Genomic DNA, 21,783 nt, shown 5'->3' with positions numbered 1-21,783 from the left:
GATTCCCCATTTACATGAACAAATTGTAATCTATTAGACAAATATGATTCAAACCACCGCAGCGCAGTGCCTTTAATACCTATGGCATGCTCTAATCTCTGTAATAAAATTTTATGGTCAACAGTATCAAAAGCAGCACTGAGGTCTAACAGAACAAGCACAGAGATGAGTCCACTGTCCGAGGCCATAAGAAGATCATTTGTAACCTTCACTAATGCTGTTTCTGTACTATGATGAATTCTAAAACCTGACTGAAACTCTTCAAATAGACCATTCCTCTGCAGATGATCAGTTAGCTGTTTTACAACTACCCTTTCAAGAATTTTTGAGAGAAAAGGAAGGTTGGAGATTGGCCTATAATTAGCTAAGATAGCTGGGTCAAGTGATGGCTTTTTAAGTAATGGTTTAATTACTGCCACCTTAAAAGCCTGTGGTACATAGCCAACTAACAAAGATAGATTGATCATATTTAAGATCGAAGCATTAAATAATGGTAGGGCTTCCTTGAGCAGCCTGGTAGGAATGGGGTCTAATAAACATGTTGATGGTTTGGATGAAGTAACTAATGAAAATAACTCAGACAGAACAATCGGAGAGAAAGAGTCTAACCAAATACCGGCATCACTGAAAGCAGCCAAAGATAACGATACGTCTTTGGGATGGTTATGAGTAATTTTTTCTCTAATAGTTAAAATTTTGTTAGCAAAGAAAGTCATGAACTCATTACTAGTTAAAGATAATGGAATACTCAGCTCAATAGAGCTCTGACTCTTTGTCAGCCTGGCTACAGTGCTGAAAAGAAACCTGGGGTTGTTCTTATTTTCTTCAATTAGTGATGAGTAGAAAGATGTCCTAGCTTTACGGAGGGCTTTTTTATAGAGCAACAGACTCTTTTTCCAGGCTAAGTGAAGATCTTCTAAATTAGTGAGACGCCATTTCCTCTCCAACTTACGGTTTATCTGCTTTAAGCTACGAGTTTGAGAGTTATACCATGGAGTCAGACACTTCTGATTTAAAGCTCTCTTTTTCAGAGGAGCTACAGCATCCAAAGTTGTCTTCAATGAGGATGTAAAACTACTGACGAGATACTCTATCTCCCTTACAGAGTTTAGGTAGCTACTCTGCACTGTGTTGTTATATGGCATTAGAGAACATAAAGAAGGAATCATATCCTTAAACCTAGTTACAGCGCTTTCTGAAAGACTTCTAGTGTAATGAAACTTATTCCCTACTGCTGGGTAGTCCATCAGAGTAAATGTAAATGTTATTAAAAAATGATCAGACAGAAGGGAGTTTTCAGGGAATACTGTTAAGTCTTCAATTTCCATACCATAAGTCAGAACAAGATCTAAGATATGATTAAAGTGGTGGGTGGACTCATTTACTTTTTGAGCAAAGCCAATAGAGTCTAATAATAGATTAAATGCAGTGTTGAGGCTGTCATTCTCAGCATCTGTGTGGATGTTAAAATCGCCCACTATAATTATCTTATCTGAGCTAAGCACTAAGTCAGACAAAAGGTCTGAAAATTCACAGAGAAACTCACAGTAACGACCAGGTGGACGATAGATAATAACAAATAAAACTGGTTTTTGGGACTTCCAATTTGGATGGACAAGACTAAGAGACAAGCTTTCAAATGAATTAAAGCTCTGTCTGGGTTTTGGATTAATTAATAAGCTGGAATGGAAGATTGCTGCTAATCCTCCACCCCGGCCCGTGCTACGAGCATTCTGACAGTTAGTGTGACTCGGGGGTGTTGACTCATTTAAACTAACATATTCATCCTGCTGTAACCAGGTTTCTGTTAGGCAGAATAAATCAATATGTTGATCAATTATTATATCATTTACCAACAGGGACTTAGAAGAGAGAGACCTAATGTTTAATAGACCACATTTAACTGTTTTAGTCTGTGGTGCAGTTGAAGGTGCTATATTATTTTTTCTTTTTGAATTTTTATGCTTAAATAGATTTTTGCTGGTTATTGGTAGTCTGGGAGCAGGCACCGTCTCTACGGGGATGGGGTAATGAGGGGATGGCAGGGGGAGAGAAGCTGCAGGTGTGGTGAATATGCATTTTTCATGAAAAAAGTGAGACTTTTGCAACATTTCTATGACACTTGAACTATTTTTTGTGCATTGCTGTGGATTATGCACACTATCTATAAAACAAGAAACTTCTGTGTGTGGGTATGTGTCTCGCGTATCTCTGTGACTGTTTGTCAGATCGACCTCAGCTTTCGGATATGGTTTGCACATGGCACAATGATGTGCATCCTTTATTATGAAAACTTTTGGGATTAATTTTCAAAACCTTTAATTTGAAACCTTTACTTTGATTAACATTATCATTCATACTTCCAAGATGGCGTGGCTTGCTGATGTTACTGGTAGCAAAGTTAAACAACATCAGCTAGTTCATGTTGATGTTGCTCGCACTGTTCCACAATAAAACATTTAATGCCAGCATCCCAGCAAATACATGTACTGTGAAAGGCATTCTATCAGAGTTCCTTGCTATGAGGGATGGTATTGATAAGATTTTATCGATGTGGATGCCATGATCGATTGCACTTGTCGATCTGATTCCTTATAAATTCCCTTATCAATACCTCCTGTGAATTTTCTGTGTACTAAAAGTAGGCTTTAGAGGTTTTCTATGTCAACAACATTTTATTGAGTCTTAAACTAAATAAATGGTCACTGGATCCTTGATCTCTGGACATAAATAGAAATAAACTAAATCTGTACATGGGCACTAGGTTGTTGATCTCTGGACATAAAGAAAATCTGTACATGACAGATCCTTGATCTCTGGACATAAATAGAAATAAATAAAATCTGTAGTTTTTGTCAAAAGCATTTACTTTCAGATATTAATGGCATAAATGTAATTCCATACCTGTGAGCTGAGCTCACCTGGTTGCGCTGCATGTCAGGATTTAACACGGACGACGCCTCATTTTGGGAGAAAAAAATGTTTTGATTTGTTGTCTATATTACAGTTTTGGAAAGGGGTGTCATTTGATTTAAAATGCTGACTCGCTTTGAAGTTATTCATTCTGACTGGACTCTATCTTTCTAACTTGACTCGGCAGAGAGCGGCGCAGCGTTTAGAGTGGTACAAATGGAAGGGACGATGATTCTCGTTTCTTGCCCGCAGCAAGACAAGAGTCCCAGTTAGTGACTTTAATCAGCACAAAAGTGACTCACAACTGACATCTTTTAATGGCTTTGAGAGGGGTTAAGAAGCAGACTTGCTCCTTCTGAAAAGCAGCGAAGCAGTGAACCAACAAAGCAGCGGGTCGGAGCACTGCTTTGTTGCTTCAAGCTTCAAGCACAGCTGCTGCAGAAGCGATTGATTACAGACCCGCTGCAGGGTCTGTAATCATCATAGAGAAATTATAGTTTTTCCTTTAAACACCCAAAAAAGCAAAAAAGCTGTCAATGTCGGTGGATCGAATAATTTCTTAACGATTCTTGAAAAGAACCAGTTCTCGATACCCAACCCTACTTGTGAGTTTAACTTGACAACACTGAGAAGACGAAATTTCCCACTATTTGTACAATGTTTCAGTAAATAAATAAGCTGAAAGAAATCTTATAAAATCTTATATTTGCTGTGAGTTCAAGTTTAAATAAACATAGTTTATTTAAACTTGAACCAACCAGTCCCAGCAGAAGACTGCCCCTCACTGAGCCTGGTTCTGCTGGAGGTTTCTCCCTGTTAAAAGGGAGTTTTTGCTTCCCACTGTTGCCAAGTGCTTGCTCACAGGGGGTCGTTTTGACCGTTGGGGTTTTTCCGTAATTATTGTATGGCTTTGCCTTACAATATAAAGCGCCTTGGGGCAACTGTTTGTTGTGATTTGGCGCTATATAAATAAAATTCATTTGATTTGATTTGATGTTCAGGAGGTGACATACTGATTTGCTGTTTCAAATATTCTAAATGTTTTGTTTAATTTTGTGTAACTCTCTTCCAATAACCTGTTTAATAGGAATACTTTTATTTTGATATAATTGATAATAAAAATGATTTTTTAAAGCAATATGAAATACTATACTTAAGCTCCCAATTTTCTATAGGAATACAAACGTCCTACTGGCACTGCACTAGTATTAATAAAGTGCAGTGTGAAATATGAAATGATAAAAAAACTAATAATGACAAGGCAGGCATTTGTGAAAGATAAACAGCATTTTGTAATGGAATGATTCACTGATGCCCTCATTAATATCACAATGTAGGCATTTTTTTCTATCAGTTCCAAATTTAAAAAGTTGATTTTCCTCAGTGTGTGCCCAACTGTTGCTGTTGTACATTTTTTGCAACACCTGAATGGAGTCTTGTTATTTGATTGGTTGTTTGTATGTCATATGACTGTGATTATTTGTCCCACTATATTAGTAACAGTACTACTGTGCATTTTTTGTACTATTTGCTGTGCATTTTTTGTCCATCTGTTTAGTTGTATTGCACAACTCTATTAGCCTGTGCATGCATGTACTACCAAAAAAGGACTGTGTATTTCTTCAGTGCAGCAAAAAACAAAAAAACAAAACAAACAAAAAAAAAACCTGAGAAATTCGTCTAGCTTTTCATTCTAACTTATTGCTAACAGCCTCCAGACAGCTTAGGGTGCAGTGGATTTGTTTTGTGTGTGTGTGTGTGTGTGTGTGTGTGTGTGTGTGTGTGTGTGCGCGCATGCAGAGTGCAATGGTACCAAACATATGAACCAAATTTGCACTCTAAATGGAACCAAATCGCACTCTAAATGCAATGCAACACAAATGGGATGAATAATCCATGTCATATGACATACAAAGTGTTGTGTGGGCCGCTGAAAAGGAGGTACTGCTGGCCCACCATCACCAGAGGGCGCCCTGTCCAAAGTGCGGGCTTCAGGCACGAGAGGGCGCTGCCGCATTGCAGATCCAACCGGGAGTGACAGCTGTCACTCATCACCCCTGCCAGCTGTCACTCATCAGCCATCACCACAAAAGCCGGGCAGCATCTCTACCTCACTGCCGAGATATCGCCTGTAAATCGAGGTAATAATCCTCAGCCATATCTGTGCCGTATCGCACTCCAACTGTTTGTCTGTCTGTTACAGGAGTACCTGGTTACTTGCGTCAGCTGGAGGCTGAGCTGGTCGGTGACGGCAGGGTGACGGATCACACCCTTCACGATCAGTGAGACAAGTGACTGTTCAGGTTCTGTAAAAGACTGTGTTCATATTTGCGGAGGTGGAGGTGTTGTTTCCCACCTGCATGAACTGGACTATTCCGAGGAGTTACTGAGTGTCTCCACTCACCTCTTTTTCTGTTTTGTTTCCTGCCAGCAGTACCAGATCCGACAGCTGGAGACGGTGGCCACCTGGGGAGATCAGGACTTGGCATCTCCTGTGTGTTTCCAGATCCGGTGGCGGTGGAAATCGTGTGGGGCCCGGCTCTTCTCCGGACGGTACTCTCCTATCCTCGAGCATGCCCACATGCCACCTTCGTGTAATTGACTGTAATCTAAATTCTGTTTCTGTCTGTATTCCTTTGTGCACATTTACAACAGTAAATTGTTATTTTTTGGCTCATCCATCATCCTGTTCATTTACGCCCCCTGTTGTGGGTCCGTGTCCCTACACTTTCCCAACAGGATATCTCGGCCAACATCATGGATTACGAGGGGCGTCAACCATCTGTTGAACAACCAATGGAAGAGCAGGGTGCACAGGCGCCAGCAAGAGGCGTGTTAGGTGAGTTGCAGCGCATCTTAACCGCCTTCACTGCTCGGATGGATTTAGTGACCGAGCAGAGCAATATACTCAATCGCAGGATGGAGGCTCTCACCGCGGAGGTGGAAGCACGTGCACAGGGCGTGGGTGCAGCTCCTCCTCCTGCTGTCCTGGTGCCGAATATAGACATTCCACTGGTCGTTCAACGAACCCCCCCCCCCCCCCCCCCACCGTCCCCTGAAGCATACATAAGTCCCTCGGAACCATACGGAGGTTGTGTAGAGACGTGCGCAGACTTCTTAATGCAGTGTTCGCTCATCTTTGCACAGCGTCCCGTCATGTACGCGTCGGGTGGCTTATGTGATTAATTTACTTCGAGATGAGGAACGCGCCTGGGCTACGGCGCTTTGGGAGCAGAATTCACGGCTCCTAACGGTGTACACTGAGTTTGTGAGGGAGTTCAGACTGGTGTTCGATCACCCACATAGAGGCGAGACCGCTTCAATGATGCTGCTGTTTATGAGACAGGGGCATCGGAGTGCAGCGAAGTATGCAGTCGACTTCTGCATCACGGCTGCAAGGTCCGGCTGGAATGCTGCTGCGCTCCGCGCCGCCTTTGTAAACGGACTGTCTCTGGTCCTAAAGGAGCATCTGGTGGCTAAAGACGAGCCGCGGGATTTGGACGGGCTTATTGATCTAGTCATACGATTAGACAATCGGTTAGAACAACGCCGTCGGGAGCGAGACGAAGGACGTGGCCAGGCACGCGCCGTCCCTCTCCCTTCCGGGTCCGAAAAGGTTCCGCCCTCCCCACGCTCCACAGCCTCAGCGCTCCGTGTGGCAACAGCTCCCCCTGCTGACGTTGCTAGGGAGACGAGCAGGGCCAAAAGGAGACCAGATGACAGAATGAGGAGGCTGGCCCGCAGGGAGTGTTTTCTCTGCAGCTCAAAAGAGCATATACAGAAAAACTGCCCCAAACGGCAAAAACGACAACACTCGCCATTAGAGACTGGGCTAAGGGTGGGTCATAACATTCACGTGGGCCATACACGCATATCTGCACATCTCCCAGTTACGATCCTGAGTGGGGATCTAACCCTTCAGGCCCCAGCACTGGTGGACACGGGGTCAGAAGGGAATCTGCTGGCCAGCAGATGGGCAAGGGAAGTAGGGCTCCCTCTGGTGGCGCTCCCTTCACCATTGAAGGTGCGGGCACTAGATGGCACCCTTCTCCCTTTAATCACACACAAGACACTGCCAGTAACTCTGGTAGTGTCTGGGAATCATCGGGAGGAGATTGAGTTTTATGTGACTGCTTCTACCTCCCACGTGATTTTGGGCTTCCCGTGGATGATAAGACACAATCCCCGGCTTGATTGGCCGTCTGGGGTTGTGGCTCAGTGGAGCCAAACCTGCCACCGGGAGTGTTTAGGATCCTCGGTTCTCCCTGGTGTGACGGCTAATGAGGAGGCTAATGTCCCCCCCAATCTGACGGCGGTGCCCAAAGAGTACCACGATCTTGCTGACGTCTTCAGCACAGATCTGGCACTCACTCTTCCCCCGCACCGTCCGTATGATTGCGCCATTGATTTGATCCCGGGCGCTGAGTACCCGTCCAGCAGGCTGTACAATCTCTCACGCCCTGAGCGCGAATCAATGGAGACCTACATCCGGGACTCATTAGCTGCCGGGCTGATCCGGAACTTCACCTCTCCGATGGGTGCTGGTTTCTTTTTTGTGGGCAAGAAAGACGGCGGACTCCGTCCATGCATTGATTACAGAGGGCTGAATGAGATTACGGTTTGCAATCGATACCCGTTGCCCCTATTAGATTCAGTGTTCACGCCCCTGCATGGAGCCAAAATCTTCTCAAAGTTGGATCTTAGGAATGCGTACCACCTGGTTCGGATCCGGAAGGGAGACGAATGGAAGACGGCATTTAACACCCCGTTAGGTCATTTTGAGTACCTAGTCATGCCGTTCCAGGCTTTGGTTAACGACGTCTTGCGGGACTTCCTGCACCGATTCGTCTTCGTATATCTAGATGATATACTCATCTTTTCCCCGGATCCTGAGACTCATGTCCAGCATGTACGTCAGGTCCTGCAGCGGTTGTTGGAGAAGCGGCTGTTTGTGAAGGGCGAGAAGTGCGAGTTTCACCGCACTTCTTTGTCCTTCCTGGGGTTCATAATCTCCTCCAACTCCGTCGCCCCTGATCCGGCCAAGGTTGCGGCGGTGAGAGATTGGCCCCAACCAACAAGCTGTAGGAAGCTGCAACAGTTCCTTGGCTTTGCGAACTTCTATAGGTGGTTCATCAAGGGGTACAGTCAGGTGGTTAGCCTCTTGACAGCCTTGACCTCCTCCAAAGTCCCCTTCACCTGGTAGGATCGGTGCGAGGCCGCATTCAGGGAGTTGAAATGCCGGTTCTCGACTGCACCAGTTCTGGTGCAGCCCGATCCTAACCGCCAGTTCGTGGTTGAAGTGGACGCCTCTGACTCAGGGATAGGAGCCGTGTTGTCCCAGAGTGGAGAGTCCGACAAGGTCCTCCACCCATGTGCCTATTTTTCACGCAGGTTGACCCCGGCGGAGTGGAACTATGACGTGGGCAATCGGGAACTCCTCACGGTGAAAGAGGCTCTTGAGGAGTGGAGACATTTGTTGGAGGGAGCTGTGGTGCCATTTACAGTTTTCACGGACCACCGGAACCTGGAGTACATCAGGACCGCCAAGCAGCTGAACCACAGGCAAGCCCGCTGGTCACTGTTCTTCGGGCATTTTGACTTCCGGATCACCTATCGCCCCGGGACCAAGAACCAAAGATCAGATGCCCTGTCCCGGGTCCACGAAGACGAAGTCAAAACAGAGCTGTCGGATCCACCGGAATCCATCATTCCTGAGTCCACTATCGTGGCCACCCTCACCTGGGACATGGAGAAGACCGTCCGGGAGGCCCTGGCATGGAACCCAGACCCAGGAAAAGGACAGAAGAACCTCCTCTATGTCCCACCAGAAGCCAGAGCTGCAGTCCTGGACTTCTGCCACGGTTCCAAGCTCTCCTGCCATCTAGGGGTGCGAAGGACCGTGGCGGTAGTCCGGCAGCACTTCTGGTGGGCGTCCATGGAAGCCGACGTCCGGGACTATGTCCAGGCTTGTACCACCTGTGCCAGGGGCAAAGCTGACCATCAACGGGCACAGGGACTCCTCCAGCCGTTACCTGTGCCCCATCGCCCCTGGTACCACATCGGCCTGGACTTCGTCACAGGTCTCCTGCCGTCCCAGGGCATGACAACCATCCTCACGACAGTGGACCGGTTCTCCAAGGTGGCCCACTTCGTGGCCCTCCCGAAGCTCCCTACGGCCCAGGAGACAGCAGACCTCCTGGTCCACCACGTCGTGCGTCTGCATGGGATACCTACAGACATCATCTCTGATCGTGGTCCCCAGTTCTCCTCCAAAGTCTGGAGGAGTTTCTGCAGAGAACTGGGGGCCACCGTGAGCCTCTCGTCTGGGTATCACCCGCAGACTAACGGACAGGCAGAACGGGCCAACCAAGAACTGGAACAGACTTTACGCTGTGTGACATCCGCGCACCCGACGGCCTGGAGTGAACATCTGGCCTGGATCGAGTACGCGCATAACAGGCAGGTGTCCTCTGCCACTGGCCTCTCCCCGTTTGAGGTGTGTCTGGGGTACCAGCCCCCATTGTTTCCTGTGGTTGAGGGAGAGGTCGGTGTGCCCTCGGTCCAGGCCCACCTGCGACGATGCCGTCGGGTGTGGCGCACCACCCGTTCTGCCCTGTTGAAGGCCCGGATGAGGGCTAAGGCTCATGCAGACCGCCGGTGTTCCCCGGCCCCTGCATACCAGCCCGGGCAGGAAGTGTGGCTATCAACGAAGGACATACCCCTGCAAGTGGACTCCCCGAAACTGAAGGAGCGCTTCATTGGTCCCTTCAAGGTCCTCAAGATCATCAACCCGGCCGCAGTGAAGTTCCAACTCCCAGCTTCACTGCGGATCCACCCTGTTTTCCATGTGTCCAGACTGAAACCACACCACACCTCACCCCTCTGTGCTCCCGGACCGGCGCCGCCTCCTGCCCGGATCATTGACGGGGAGCCGGCTTGGACGGTGTGCCGGCTCCTGGACGTCCGTCGGAAGGGCCGGGGGTTCCAGTACTTGGTGGACTGGGAGGGGTATGGACCTGAAGAATGCTCCTGGGTGAAGATGAGCTTCAACCTGGACCCGGCCCTCCTGGCCGATTTCTACACCCGACACCAGACAGACTGTCAGACAAGCTTACCCTGGTTCTAAAAGCAGCCATTTCCAACTGAATAACAGGTGTGTGCCAATACATGCTTGAAAAAAGAAATGAGGGGCTGACTATTAGTCTGGCACTGAGGAGCTGTGATGTTTCCCTGTATGGTACAATTCTCAGTTGGAATCCATTCACCATCTGTGTTATATTTGAGTAATAGTCCCTCTGAATGTGTTTACTTCAAACACACACTTGTATATCCTACAAGCATGCTACGTCGGCATTTCATGAAAGTGTCGATTGTCTGGAAGAACAAAATACAATTTTTCTTTGCTACAATCAGCAGTTAAATTTAAATATATTTTAGAAATACTTCAACTGCAGGAATTAAACAACACTCCCAATGTGCTTTTGCTCATGCAGTGGGTGCTCATTTGGCAATGGGCTCTATTAAGGAGGGACAACATAACATAACAAAATAACACAATAAAAAGCCAGATATCATTACAGACTGATCCACAGACTGATTTAGGTGTATGAGCAAAAACAACAAAATAAATACATAAACATATCAAATCACTTTTATTTATTCAAACAAATAATTTATTTCCAAAAAGGCATTGATTGGTATAGTCATAGTTTATCTAAGTTTGTTTAAACGATTAAAGACTGGGAAAGAGATTAGAGCAGCAAGTTTGTGACCAGGAGATCGTTGGTTCTTGTCAAAAGAAATCACTAAGGTGCCCCTGAGTAAAGTCCTTAATCCCCAGGTTTCTTCCTGTATTGAGCGCCTTGGACTAATGAACACAAATGCAGTTCATTTAAAGAATATAGTGCAAATAAACTGCAGTATGTCAAGGACAGACATATACAAGGGACAACCATACCTATCTGGTTTGTTCTGACTGCTTGCCACAGTGGTTCCTGCGTGAACTGCATGCTGATTTGGCACAGGTCCATCCTGATGGAACTCTAGATATATGTGGAATTTGGTGGCACTGGTGAGTTTGAACCCGGGTCCTTCTTGTTGGGAAGCAAGCCAAACCTTTTCTTTCTTATTTATTCTCTTTTTAAAAATAATGGAAAGCAATAAAAAGAGTTTTGACAATTCCAGTGTTGAGTGGATATGGACATGAATTCAAACCAACATGCAGATCCATAGCAGATCTGCTGCAGCAACCCCAAGTGAAAAGGCAGAAGCCAAAAGAACTTACTCGTGGACATTCACATGAATGAATCCAAATAAATCTGACTTTCCCAAATGGTTGATCTTCGTTACATGTGAACATGAGTCGATCCAGCATTGGAGACAGCCTGGTAGGAGGAACAAAATAATCCTCTACACTGGATAACAGGCAAGTATTGAACTTCAATGGACTGTGAACATATGGTACCACTCTGACCACAGTAGGAGCACAAGTACACTGGCAGTGTTAATTTAACACTATCAGTTTTTATGTCTGCGTATGTGTATATAGGACTATTTTTATGTGTGTCTATGTTGAACGGTTTACTGTGAAGGGAACCTGTAAACTCACTGTATCTTGAGTATAGTGACAATAAAGGCACTAAACTTACATACTGAATAAATGTGTAACAGTTTTAACAGAGTTAGTTACAGACATTTTGCAGATCCACTGATTCACTTACTGGCTGACTCTATTAATTCTTTGCTTGTTCTGAATATAAGACTGTATTCGGTCATCTTATGTTCAGGCTCTAGAATTTTACATGTCATATACATCCACCAAATGCCTGTGAAATGAAAGCTCCCCCCATGACTGTGCAGCTTGAAGGAGGGAAGCAGTGTAAGTAAGTCAGTGTAAGTCTCTTTGGCTTCTCCCTTGTTTTCACTTGGGGTCACCAGAGCAGATCAGAGGTGAAATGGTAAGCCGTAAATGGACTGCATTTATGTATATAGCGCTTTTCCATGTGCATCAGATGCTCAAAGTGCTTTACAAATAATGCCTCACATTCACCCCAATGTGAGGGTGCTGCCATACAAGGTACTCACTACACACCGAGAGCAACTAGGGGATTAGGACCTTGCGAAAGGGCCACTAGTGATTTTCTGGTCAGGCTGGGATTTGGTCTCAAGCCCAACGCTTTAACCACTAGACCATCACCTCCCCTGCATGTTAATTTGACACGTTTTATGCCGGATGCCCTTCCTGCAACTTCATTTTGGAGAATGGGCAGGGGTAGCTTTTGAACTGGGAACTTTCTGCACAGGAAAAAAAAAAATGTTTGGCCACAGTACTGAAAAGAGAGCTGCTCAGAAGTCAGATAAGTTAACCAGCAACTCATGAGAAGTTATGATACAAACTTCAGGGCTTAGTGATGAATGCAACAGAGTCATCAAACAACTCTCAAACAGCCAATAAGTACAGTGTGACTGAGTATAATAATAGAAGATGGTGAGCCTAAAACAGTATCTTAAAAGTGCTAACACTCAGAAAAAAATAAGATTTGGTCTTCAGAAAGACTTTTATGGAAAATATGTTTTGCAAAAGGCAATCATGTTATAAGCAAGGTTGTCATATTTAGAAGAATATAGTAATAAGTTAACAAGAATGTGGAGATATGATTTACATGCTATTACAACTGCACACTTACAGTTAACTCCTCCTGCATTGCTGATTGCGATGGTTGTCAGATTATACAGGAGATGTTGGAACTCAAAGGCAGACAAGGAAGGACTGAAGCTCATCTCGCTTTCATGAAGCCTGTGATAAAACAAAACAACAGCACACCCGTAATATTTTACTCTTTAAAACTTAACATAAAATATTGACAGTGGGGAAAAAGAAGACTTAATTGGGTTATACAACATAGAAGATTTACATTTGAATTTTTCAGGTATCTACTGGATGACATGAGTGTGCAACAGTGCAGAGAAATCAGTTTAATGTGCTGACTGCAGCATGTCGTCAGGGTCTTGATCATTGAGCTTTCTCTCCTGCAGTGTGTTGAAGGATGATCTGTACAGCCAGACTGTACAGCTGACATCTGCCTGTTTTACTCCAGGTATTGCACAATCTCTCCGTCCGGATGACAGTCGCTGTGACATCTCGACACAGGCGATGCAGTGCTACACAATTTTCTCAAAGCATTGCCAGCAGGTCCCAAAGGAGCAGCAGCATGAAAGAAAATAACGTAGAGATAATCTTTACGCAGGCCCATCGTAAATACAGTCATTTTAAGATGGCGTTTACGGACAAGAACATCAGAAGAATAAAATGTAGAAGCTGTAATTCAGTGAACATAACCTTCATCCGACGTGTCACGTGCAAGCATTAGATGGCCTTTGTTTTATTAGGTCAACTCTTCTCGCTAAGTTGCTTTCAAAATGCTTTATTTTGTGCATGGCCTCTGCCTTCAGCACCCATAAACCAGAATGTTTACGCGTGCGTCCAAGTCTTGGCTTGCCATGTGGACTCTCCTTTGCTGTGGCAGGTCCTTGTTCCCTGGCTTGACATGCAGGCATGGTAATAAAGAGAGGCAATTACAAACTGGGGCTCAAAGCTGCAGTAGTGGAGCTGGTCAGACAGCGATAAGCTGAGTGTGCATGAAAGTGAGCAAACTCCCAGTCATGCTTTCCCTATGGAGCATCAGTGTCGCTTTTAATCAGCACCAAACAGAGCGCAGAGCAGCACGCTGTAATTAAGCCTGCTCTGCTGTGGATGAGCGGAGATCATCAGGACAGAAAAGCCCAGCAGAAGGCTGGACACAACCAGAGGATAGACATAAAGATACGGGGTCTGCAAGAAAGCAAGACAGGCGTACGGGCAGGACAAAAGGGTACAAGTTAAAATATAACAGAGCATAAGTAAAGAAATGTTGTTACAAAATGTTTCAAGAGGAATCGTCTGATATTCTGTCTTGTGGTGAGCCCCAAGGTTCTGTCTCGAGACCCAGTTTGTTTGCATTTTTGCTTCTCCTTGGACACACCTTGAGTAATTGTGAAGGAATATGCTGTAACTGCAATACAGATGTATTTGGTTAAATGTCGAACCTTCAGGATAAATAACATTTACTTGCATATATTTAAAATGATTTTACACTCATAAAAACAACACTGTAACAATGACACAGGCAACATAATGTGTACCATTAGCACTGGCTTTTCACACATTCCCACGTCAGTAAGTAAGAAAAGGTTTTTTATTTTATTTTGACAGCAAAGTCTGCTTCTCGTTAAAAAAAAAAAAAACTGAACTGACTCTGATATATGATCAAAGCCAGTGAATTTCAAAACCTGTCAGAAATGTGCCCAGTGCCAGATGGACCACATGCCTCCACCACTATGGCTCTGCTGACTGCTGCAAATTGCCTCATATCTTTTAAAAGCATCCATTCATTCCCGAAAGAGCAATTGAAGCTTTTTTTTTTTTGGTTGGGGGGCACTTAAAACACAGAATGGCTCATCACCAAGGACTTATGCGGGACATTTATCAGTTGCTTAAAAGAAGCGGCTGTAAAAAATGAGGCGTTCCTGATGGTGTAAATATTATGTCTGCGGTATATACTTGCACATACACACCTCCAGCTACAAGCATTCCATAAACCCTCCCCGCCTACTGGTTTTAAGGGACCAGAGAGTGAATATCAAACATCTGAGAGGATGTTCACCTCTATAAACCGTCCACCTCCCCCTCTCATCAATCCTCACCACTCTAATCCCTCTGCTTTCACATAATTCTCCCTCATCTGATTTTGAAATGATCTTTCCAGCGGGTGGGAACACAGCCATTTAACAGGTTAAGGTATTTGCCAGTTATGAATACAGATGCTGTCAGTCAGGTGAGATGTGGAGTGTAAGGAGTAGCTGCTCGTTTTATTCATGCTTCTCACCAGCCTTTGCCAACACGTAGAAACATATGCAGTCCCAATTGCAAAATGTGATTATTTTTTATGCATTTGCTAGATCTAATTGTTATAAATCACTTTGACAGTTGCAACCTCAAATTTGCACAAAGTATTGTTATGTATATAAATATTCTGAGTTTGATAAAGACTTCATTTTAGCTGTTTAGGGCAACTCTTTGGAATTGTGAGAATATAATTAAAAAGCGCAACGTGCAGATTTACAGCTTTAATTTGTGAATATTTATATTCAAACTGAGTGAATGGAGAAGGAATTACAACACATTTTGATCATGATCACTCCTTTTAAGAAGAAGAAGAAGTAAATCCTATATCCCCCTACTGATGTCCACTGGTGCCAGCACTTATCCTTGGATTCCAGTGCATGAAGCAGATGAGAGTCGACAACTGGCAGGTCATCACTGCTTACTTTCCAGCCAATTAAAGCTTGGTGGATAGAGACAATGCAAATAAATAGACTTGTGCAAGGTCACCGGCAGGTATCATGACTGGCAATAGAAAAATGGCTGGCATATTAGTTGTCCAAGTCCTTATCCCACTGAGCTACCTGCCTTGCAGAAGGACATGCAAGTCTTAAATACACCCCGAGGCCGTAGGTGCCCGTGCCTATCTCCACATAATGTGGATGAGAGTCTATGACTCCTTTTTTAAAGAACCAGCAGTAACTGAACAGTTAGGCTCTTAATATAATTAATGAAATGTGCACCTTAAATGTTCTCACATTCTGGAAGGTCACAGTTTGACAATTTTTAAATACCTTTGAAGAAATTCAAAATTAAAACCAAGTTTCATCCTCCATTTGTCAAAACAGGAAAAGAAAAATGTTGCAGTTCCTTGACTGGCCGCTTTAAACTGGTTTCAAAAGCAAGCACATTCCTTGTTAAACCCATGTTAAAAGGTCAAACTTTAGGGCCCCTTTATACATAGTGTGAATATGTACAACTCAGGGCAACTCACGGCGGTAGAGCTCGTATGAGCGCACCACGAAACATCGCACCGATGGGCAGGTGTGCACGATGCTGGTTCGATGATTTGTGCATGCGACACTGTCTTTCGAGCAGGAACACAGTGCTCACACTGTGGGACGAGGTGTACCACATCGCACTGCTGATGTGGAGGAAAATGAAATAAAAACTAGCTGTATAATTAGTGAATATTAGTGGGTTTATATAAATAACACATAAAAGGGGACACAATACAGAACCCTGTAGTTAAATAATCCTGGTTAAATTAAAAAAGGCACTCACAGGATTTGAACCCGCACACTCTGATTACCAGACAGAAACTTTACCACTGTGCTACAATCACTGTCTTGTAATAGGAGTGTGAAATGGCTAAAATCAACAAGCAGATAAATGTATTTCCTAAAAAAAGGAAAAAAAAAGCGCTGTGATAACTGACCAAACAACGTTTGGTATGGTGTATTTCTGCTGATACGTGACTGAAAGTGGCATATTTGTGGCACTGTTGGGTTGTCCTGGTCCTGCCCTCACGGCCTGATGCCTGTCCTGTCAGATGTGACATTCAGATCACCTGCTGCATGTCCACATAAACTGACGATCTGTTTTTATGTTTTTAGGTATTTCCACACAAGCACACACACGCGTGTCCGTCAAAACACAGGATGTGTGCTGCAGCTGTGATTGTCCAGAACCGGAGATGTCTCAACAGCTGCCTCGCCCCTGTCCTGTCAGTGCACAGACCAAGATGTCACTCTGTGATCAGATGGTGGTGGGGGGGGGGACCAGGTGTACACATGTGTTGGGAGGGGAGTGGGGGGGCGCAAAACACATGCACACATGTTGTGGGGAGAGCCGACACTCTGGTATGCCACATGTGCACTCTGCAACTTCACAGTCGTGGGGCACTTACACAAATTTCACTGCCAGCTCGACAGTGATTGTCTGCTGACTGCTGTCATGTTAACAGTGTGAATGGCCATACATTTTCTAAGTGCCAAACGAGCGGTGTTAGATGTTTGTCTGTGTTACCTGGAATTTGGGTGACACCTGCCACGAGATGGTTCGATGGGCTCACACAGAGCGTACTCTCTCTTTCAGCCGCTGGTGTGCGCAAATAGTTGTAGCAACAGGTGTATGAGGCAGCTACGATTTTACACGTTTTGCACATGATTCCGACTTCATGCACACTTTATGCACAAATCGACCAAAGCCGCACTATGTGTGAAGGGGCCCTTAGAGGAGAAATAAACATGTTTACACCTTGGTCCAAAATAAATAAATAAATAAATAATCCATGTCGCGAGTTTTCTGGGGGAGATTTTTTCTATTTCTCATCATTTTAACATATTTTAAGCTATAAAATTATGAATAATTAGTGGTTTGGTCACACTGAGAGAGACGTGTCCTAGCACCACAAATAGAGGCTGCTGGCTGCAGCAGTTAACTGTTGTGGACTGACAGTGTCAGTCCTTTCTGAACATTTTATTACAAATATCTAAAATCATATGGCTTGGTGTGTGGTTAATTGTCCAAGTGGGTCATCTAAGAAGTCTGTGCTCCAGTATTTCAGTCGAGTGAAATTTTCCTGTTGCTTAATTTTGTATGTTAGCAGCAATCTGTAGCTTGATGTTAGGTCTAGTTAATCCACCAAGACTGAGGAAATAAACTGGCCATAATTGTTATTACCCATATCCAAGTCACCTGTCAAAAAAGTCACTGCTCAGTCAGCAAAAAAAAAACAAAAAACAAAAAAAAACAAAAAAACGCTTTCATAAATCACACGAGCCGAGGTTAGCCTCTTAGGTTTTGCTGGTACAGCAACTGAAACAGGGGTGTGTTTGGGCTTCATTTGTCCATCCCAGGTCATGCAGGGTCTTGCCCATGTCCCACCTCTTTACCCATTAATGGGTCAGCAGGGATCTAAGTGGAGTGAACACTGTCAACGTGGTGACACTCAAAGCAAAGCTTTTTGAGCTTCAAAGTTGATTTTTCATGTATGTTCAGAAAACCTATGGGAGACATCATAGAGTCTATGGTTAAAACCTTAACAAGTTTCCAAGTTATTTGGGCATGCACAATGAAGTCATGTCACATAGATTCATGTGTCTGAGCTTTGAAGTGTCTAAATCAGTGGTGTCCAAAGTATTCCAGAAAGGGCCCAGAGGGTGCAGGTTTTCTTTGCAGCCACTGACTTCAGCACGTGATTTCACTGATTAATTGATTCCATCTGCTCAAAGTGATGTTAATCAGTGAAATCACCTGGTTGAGTGTGTGGTTGCAAAGAAAACCTGCACCCTCTCGGCTCTTTCTGGAATTAGTTGAATACCCCTGACATAGACATTAAGCCTTTTTTTTTGCGAAGCTTTACACAAGCGAGGAACAGGAAGCTGGGGACAGACAAAAGGACATTCTGAGCTCACCGGTATGTTGCTTTGAACAAACATCTATTGTCTGTTCGGTTACCCTGATTTCCTTTTAGACAAAACAATGCATTCCTTCCTTGGTATTTACTACAGTTCAGCATCAGATTTCAAATGCAGTGATTGAAATAAAGTGTTAAACTGCAAGCAAACATAAAAACTTGGCCATTACTTTAACAAAGCAGCCAACAGCTCAACTGACGCTTGAGAACTATACACACAAAGTGATGCAACCACTTTAATGGTCGTGTGATACGCTCACATTAAACTTCAAGACTGTTCTTCAACTGCTTTCAACTTGAATATGCTCTGGTGAAAAACTAAAACAACTAAGTGTATATGTGTGGAAAAAGAAAGGTAACAAAAGAAACAGAGAGACGGCCTGATGGAATGACAGAATGTATGAGGCTGTGCGTGAGATCTGTGAAGAAGTCTGTCTCCCTGAGCTCCAGTGATATTTCAGAGAGAGAACCAAAGGGCCCCGTTAGGCAGGGCTCTCAGTGCAGGAGAAACTCATTACTGGTGTGCAGGCACCAGAGAATCCCACTGAAGTATTACAGGGGACAGCAAGGCACAAGACGCTTTGCACTTCAGAGCCTGGAGATTTCAAACAATGCAGCTCACAAAGGTGTGTCTGGCTTCTTCAAATAAGCCCAAAGCATATAGCTGGGTGGACAGCTTCACCTCAAAGAGATTGAAAGTACAAACTGATCCATGACAGTGCTCCTTCTCATCCTGTTAAGCCAAACATTTAAATAAATAAATGAAACAGGTTAATGGCTAATAAAGCCACAAATCTGTAAAAGTACCACAAGAAGCAAGAGTAGTCATAGAAGTTCAAACTTTATCCAGTCTCAACCATTTTACTTTAACCTAGCTATTACCATACAGCTTATTAGCCTTTTAACTGCGGGGTGCACAGGTACCATGCTAGTTCTGTTCCCTCAGTCTATCATGTAACACTCCCTACTAATAGCAGGAAACAGTATGAATCTAAAAATTATAATGCCAATATTCTTATGGTGTAGGATTATTCCAGAAATGTTGAAATCCACTTTTAGATCACTTCAGTCAACTTCAAGGTGTCAAATCCAGCCCAGTAAATTATATAACCACAGAGCATTAAATAATAGAATAGTGTTGTGGTTTGAACCATTCCGAAGATGGATTGGACCCCAAGATGCAAGGCAGCCACGACACAAAAGGGTTAATTGCAAAACCAGGGTGTTTAATCTTCAGGTGACAGTGATAAACAATCATGACCTGGATGACACAAAAAACCCAAACCACAAAAGACTACGCAAGACACCCGAGTGACTAACCAGAAAACAACTGACAGAATAAAAAAGCTGGGTGCGAAGACTTACAAACTGGATAACAGACAGGTCACATGGCAGATGACATGTCAAGTGTAATCAACCAGTAAAGGAAAGACAAACAGGAGTGGCTTAAAAGGACTAACTGATGACTAACAGGTGTGCAGGGGAAAACAGAAGGAGGTACAACAGCTGCAAGTGAAATAACAGAAACAGAGAGGAAAAAGTAAACAGAAAATAATTGAAGATCATGAACATCGAACAGCAAACACTGAGTAGAACAATAACTCACAATAAACACCCCAAAGCACAGACTATAACAAAGCCCACACGAAAGAGAACGCAGTGAAAATGAACCATCAGGAAGACTCATCCGAAATAATCAAAACCAAATATATAATCAAACTAGAATACAACAGAACAAACAAGGATTACTAATAACTGAAGAACACACAAAGTGCCTAGATACACCAGACACAGAGAATGGGCAGAGGTAATGAATCACTCACACATACATGTGGACAGCAAGATAACAGGTGCATTTGCGCACACACCAATGCTGACAGGTGCAGACACACGACTGACAGGAGGAGGAGGAGGAGGCATACATACCACTCAGACCACGGACCAACATAAAACTCAGGAGAAGATAAAGTACAACAGGAAGACACAACAAGACTGACAGGTGAGGACACAGGAATGGACCACGGGGCACAAACATGATCAATACACATGACAAATGACTCAGACAAGCACAGATGCACACACAGAAATGGGACACCCATGACTGACAAACTCTGGAGGAACCACATGTGCATACATACAAACCAACCCCCGTAGACTCACACATGCACAGACACACAGACAGGACACAACCACGCCACACATGCACTCACACACAGAGCGACGGGGGGATGTGCCCACACATATCATGCGCCGATCACACACCCACACATATACCAAACACAGGGCGCGCACTCCCCCCCACACACACACACCAGTCAACCATGAATACAGGCAGGGGTCATGTGCACACACTTCCCAGGCTCCAAATACATCCACACAGAACTCGGGAGACAGACACACACTCATCGGAGGCAGACAGGTGACAGGACTCAAAACAGACTCAGAGACAACTAAAAGAACCGCACTCCAACCGAACTCCAACACAATAGAATAGTCTTTATTGTCATTGTACAGGGGGTATACAAAGAAATTAATAACCATTAATAACAATAATAATTTCATAATTTACATGGAAAAGGTCGGACAAGAGCTGTGGGATTACCTTCATTGACTCACAAAATTATTTTAAGGTTTAGCAAAGCTCTACAGAAAAGATGATAAAAGCATGCCCCATTAAGTGAATATGGAAAGCACTTACTCATTGATCTCTGCAACACTGAAAAACAACGGACCTTGCATTTCACTAAATTACTGAATGTCAATAATGAAGTTGATGGTAGTGCTGATGAATGTGAGGAAGAAGAAAATGGAAGGGAAGACAATGAAGACCTCTCAAATATTTTCCAAGAAGAAATACAGTTAGCAGTCAGGAAAATGAGAAGCGGTAAAGCTGCTGGACCAGATGAAATTCCTACAGAGTTGCTGAAAGATGGAGATACAGCAATACTTACTTGGATGCATATGATATTGTGCAAATGTTGGAAAGCAGAAGCTGTCCCAAAGGAGTGGGGCGAAGCAATAATTTGTCCAGTATTCAAGAAAGGTGATAGGCTAAAGTGTGAACAGTACAGAGAAATTTCTTTACTTTGTCATGTGATGGATGTGTATCAAAAAACAATATTGATTCTGTTGAAGTGGAGCACAGTTGACCTGATATTCAATCTGATGACTGTACTTGCTCTCTCTGAACCTGGAAAAAACCTTTGATTGAGTATGTCAAAAAAGTCTATGGAAGGTATTAGTGGGACCAATGTTGTGGAATTCCAAAGAAATTACAAAAAAGCATTCATTGAGTGTACAAGGTGTGTTGGAGTACTGTTAGAACTAAAATGAAGAACGAACGAGGGTTTGACGTCACATCTGGTGTAAGGCAAGGAAGTGTTCTCTCCTCTTTGCTGTTTACAATATACATGAACAGCATTTTACGTAGAGTGGAGAATGTTGTTGTGAAAGTGTAGTGACACGGACCCACAACAGGGGGCGCAAATGAACGGTCAATAGATGAGCCAAAAAGTAACAATTTAATGTT

General features: G+C 44.0%; 1 protein-coding gene across 1 annotated transcript in view; it reads right to left on the bottom strand.

Annotated features, from left to right (window-relative positions):
- lamc3 (laminin, gamma 3) overlaps positions 1–21,783 on the bottom strand; it is a 334,434-nt gene that overhangs the window by 109,181 nt on the left and 203,470 nt on the right. Inside the window, 1 exon segment of the mRNA XM_034192005.1 lies at positions 12,600–12,709. Coding sequence (XP_034047896.1) covers positions 12,600–12,709 — 110 coding nt within the window.

The sequence above is a fragment of the Thalassophryne amazonica genome, chromosome 17 (assembly GCF_902500255.1).
Source record: "Thalassophryne amazonica chromosome 17, fThaAma1.1, whole genome shotgun sequence".
In the NCBI taxonomy this organism is placed as follows: Eukaryota; Metazoa; Chordata; class Actinopteri; order Batrachoidiformes; family Batrachoididae; genus Thalassophryne; species Thalassophryne amazonica.
The sequence above is the reverse complement of the archived record's forward strand: the minus strand, read 5'-3'. Positions and strand labels throughout refer to the sequence as shown.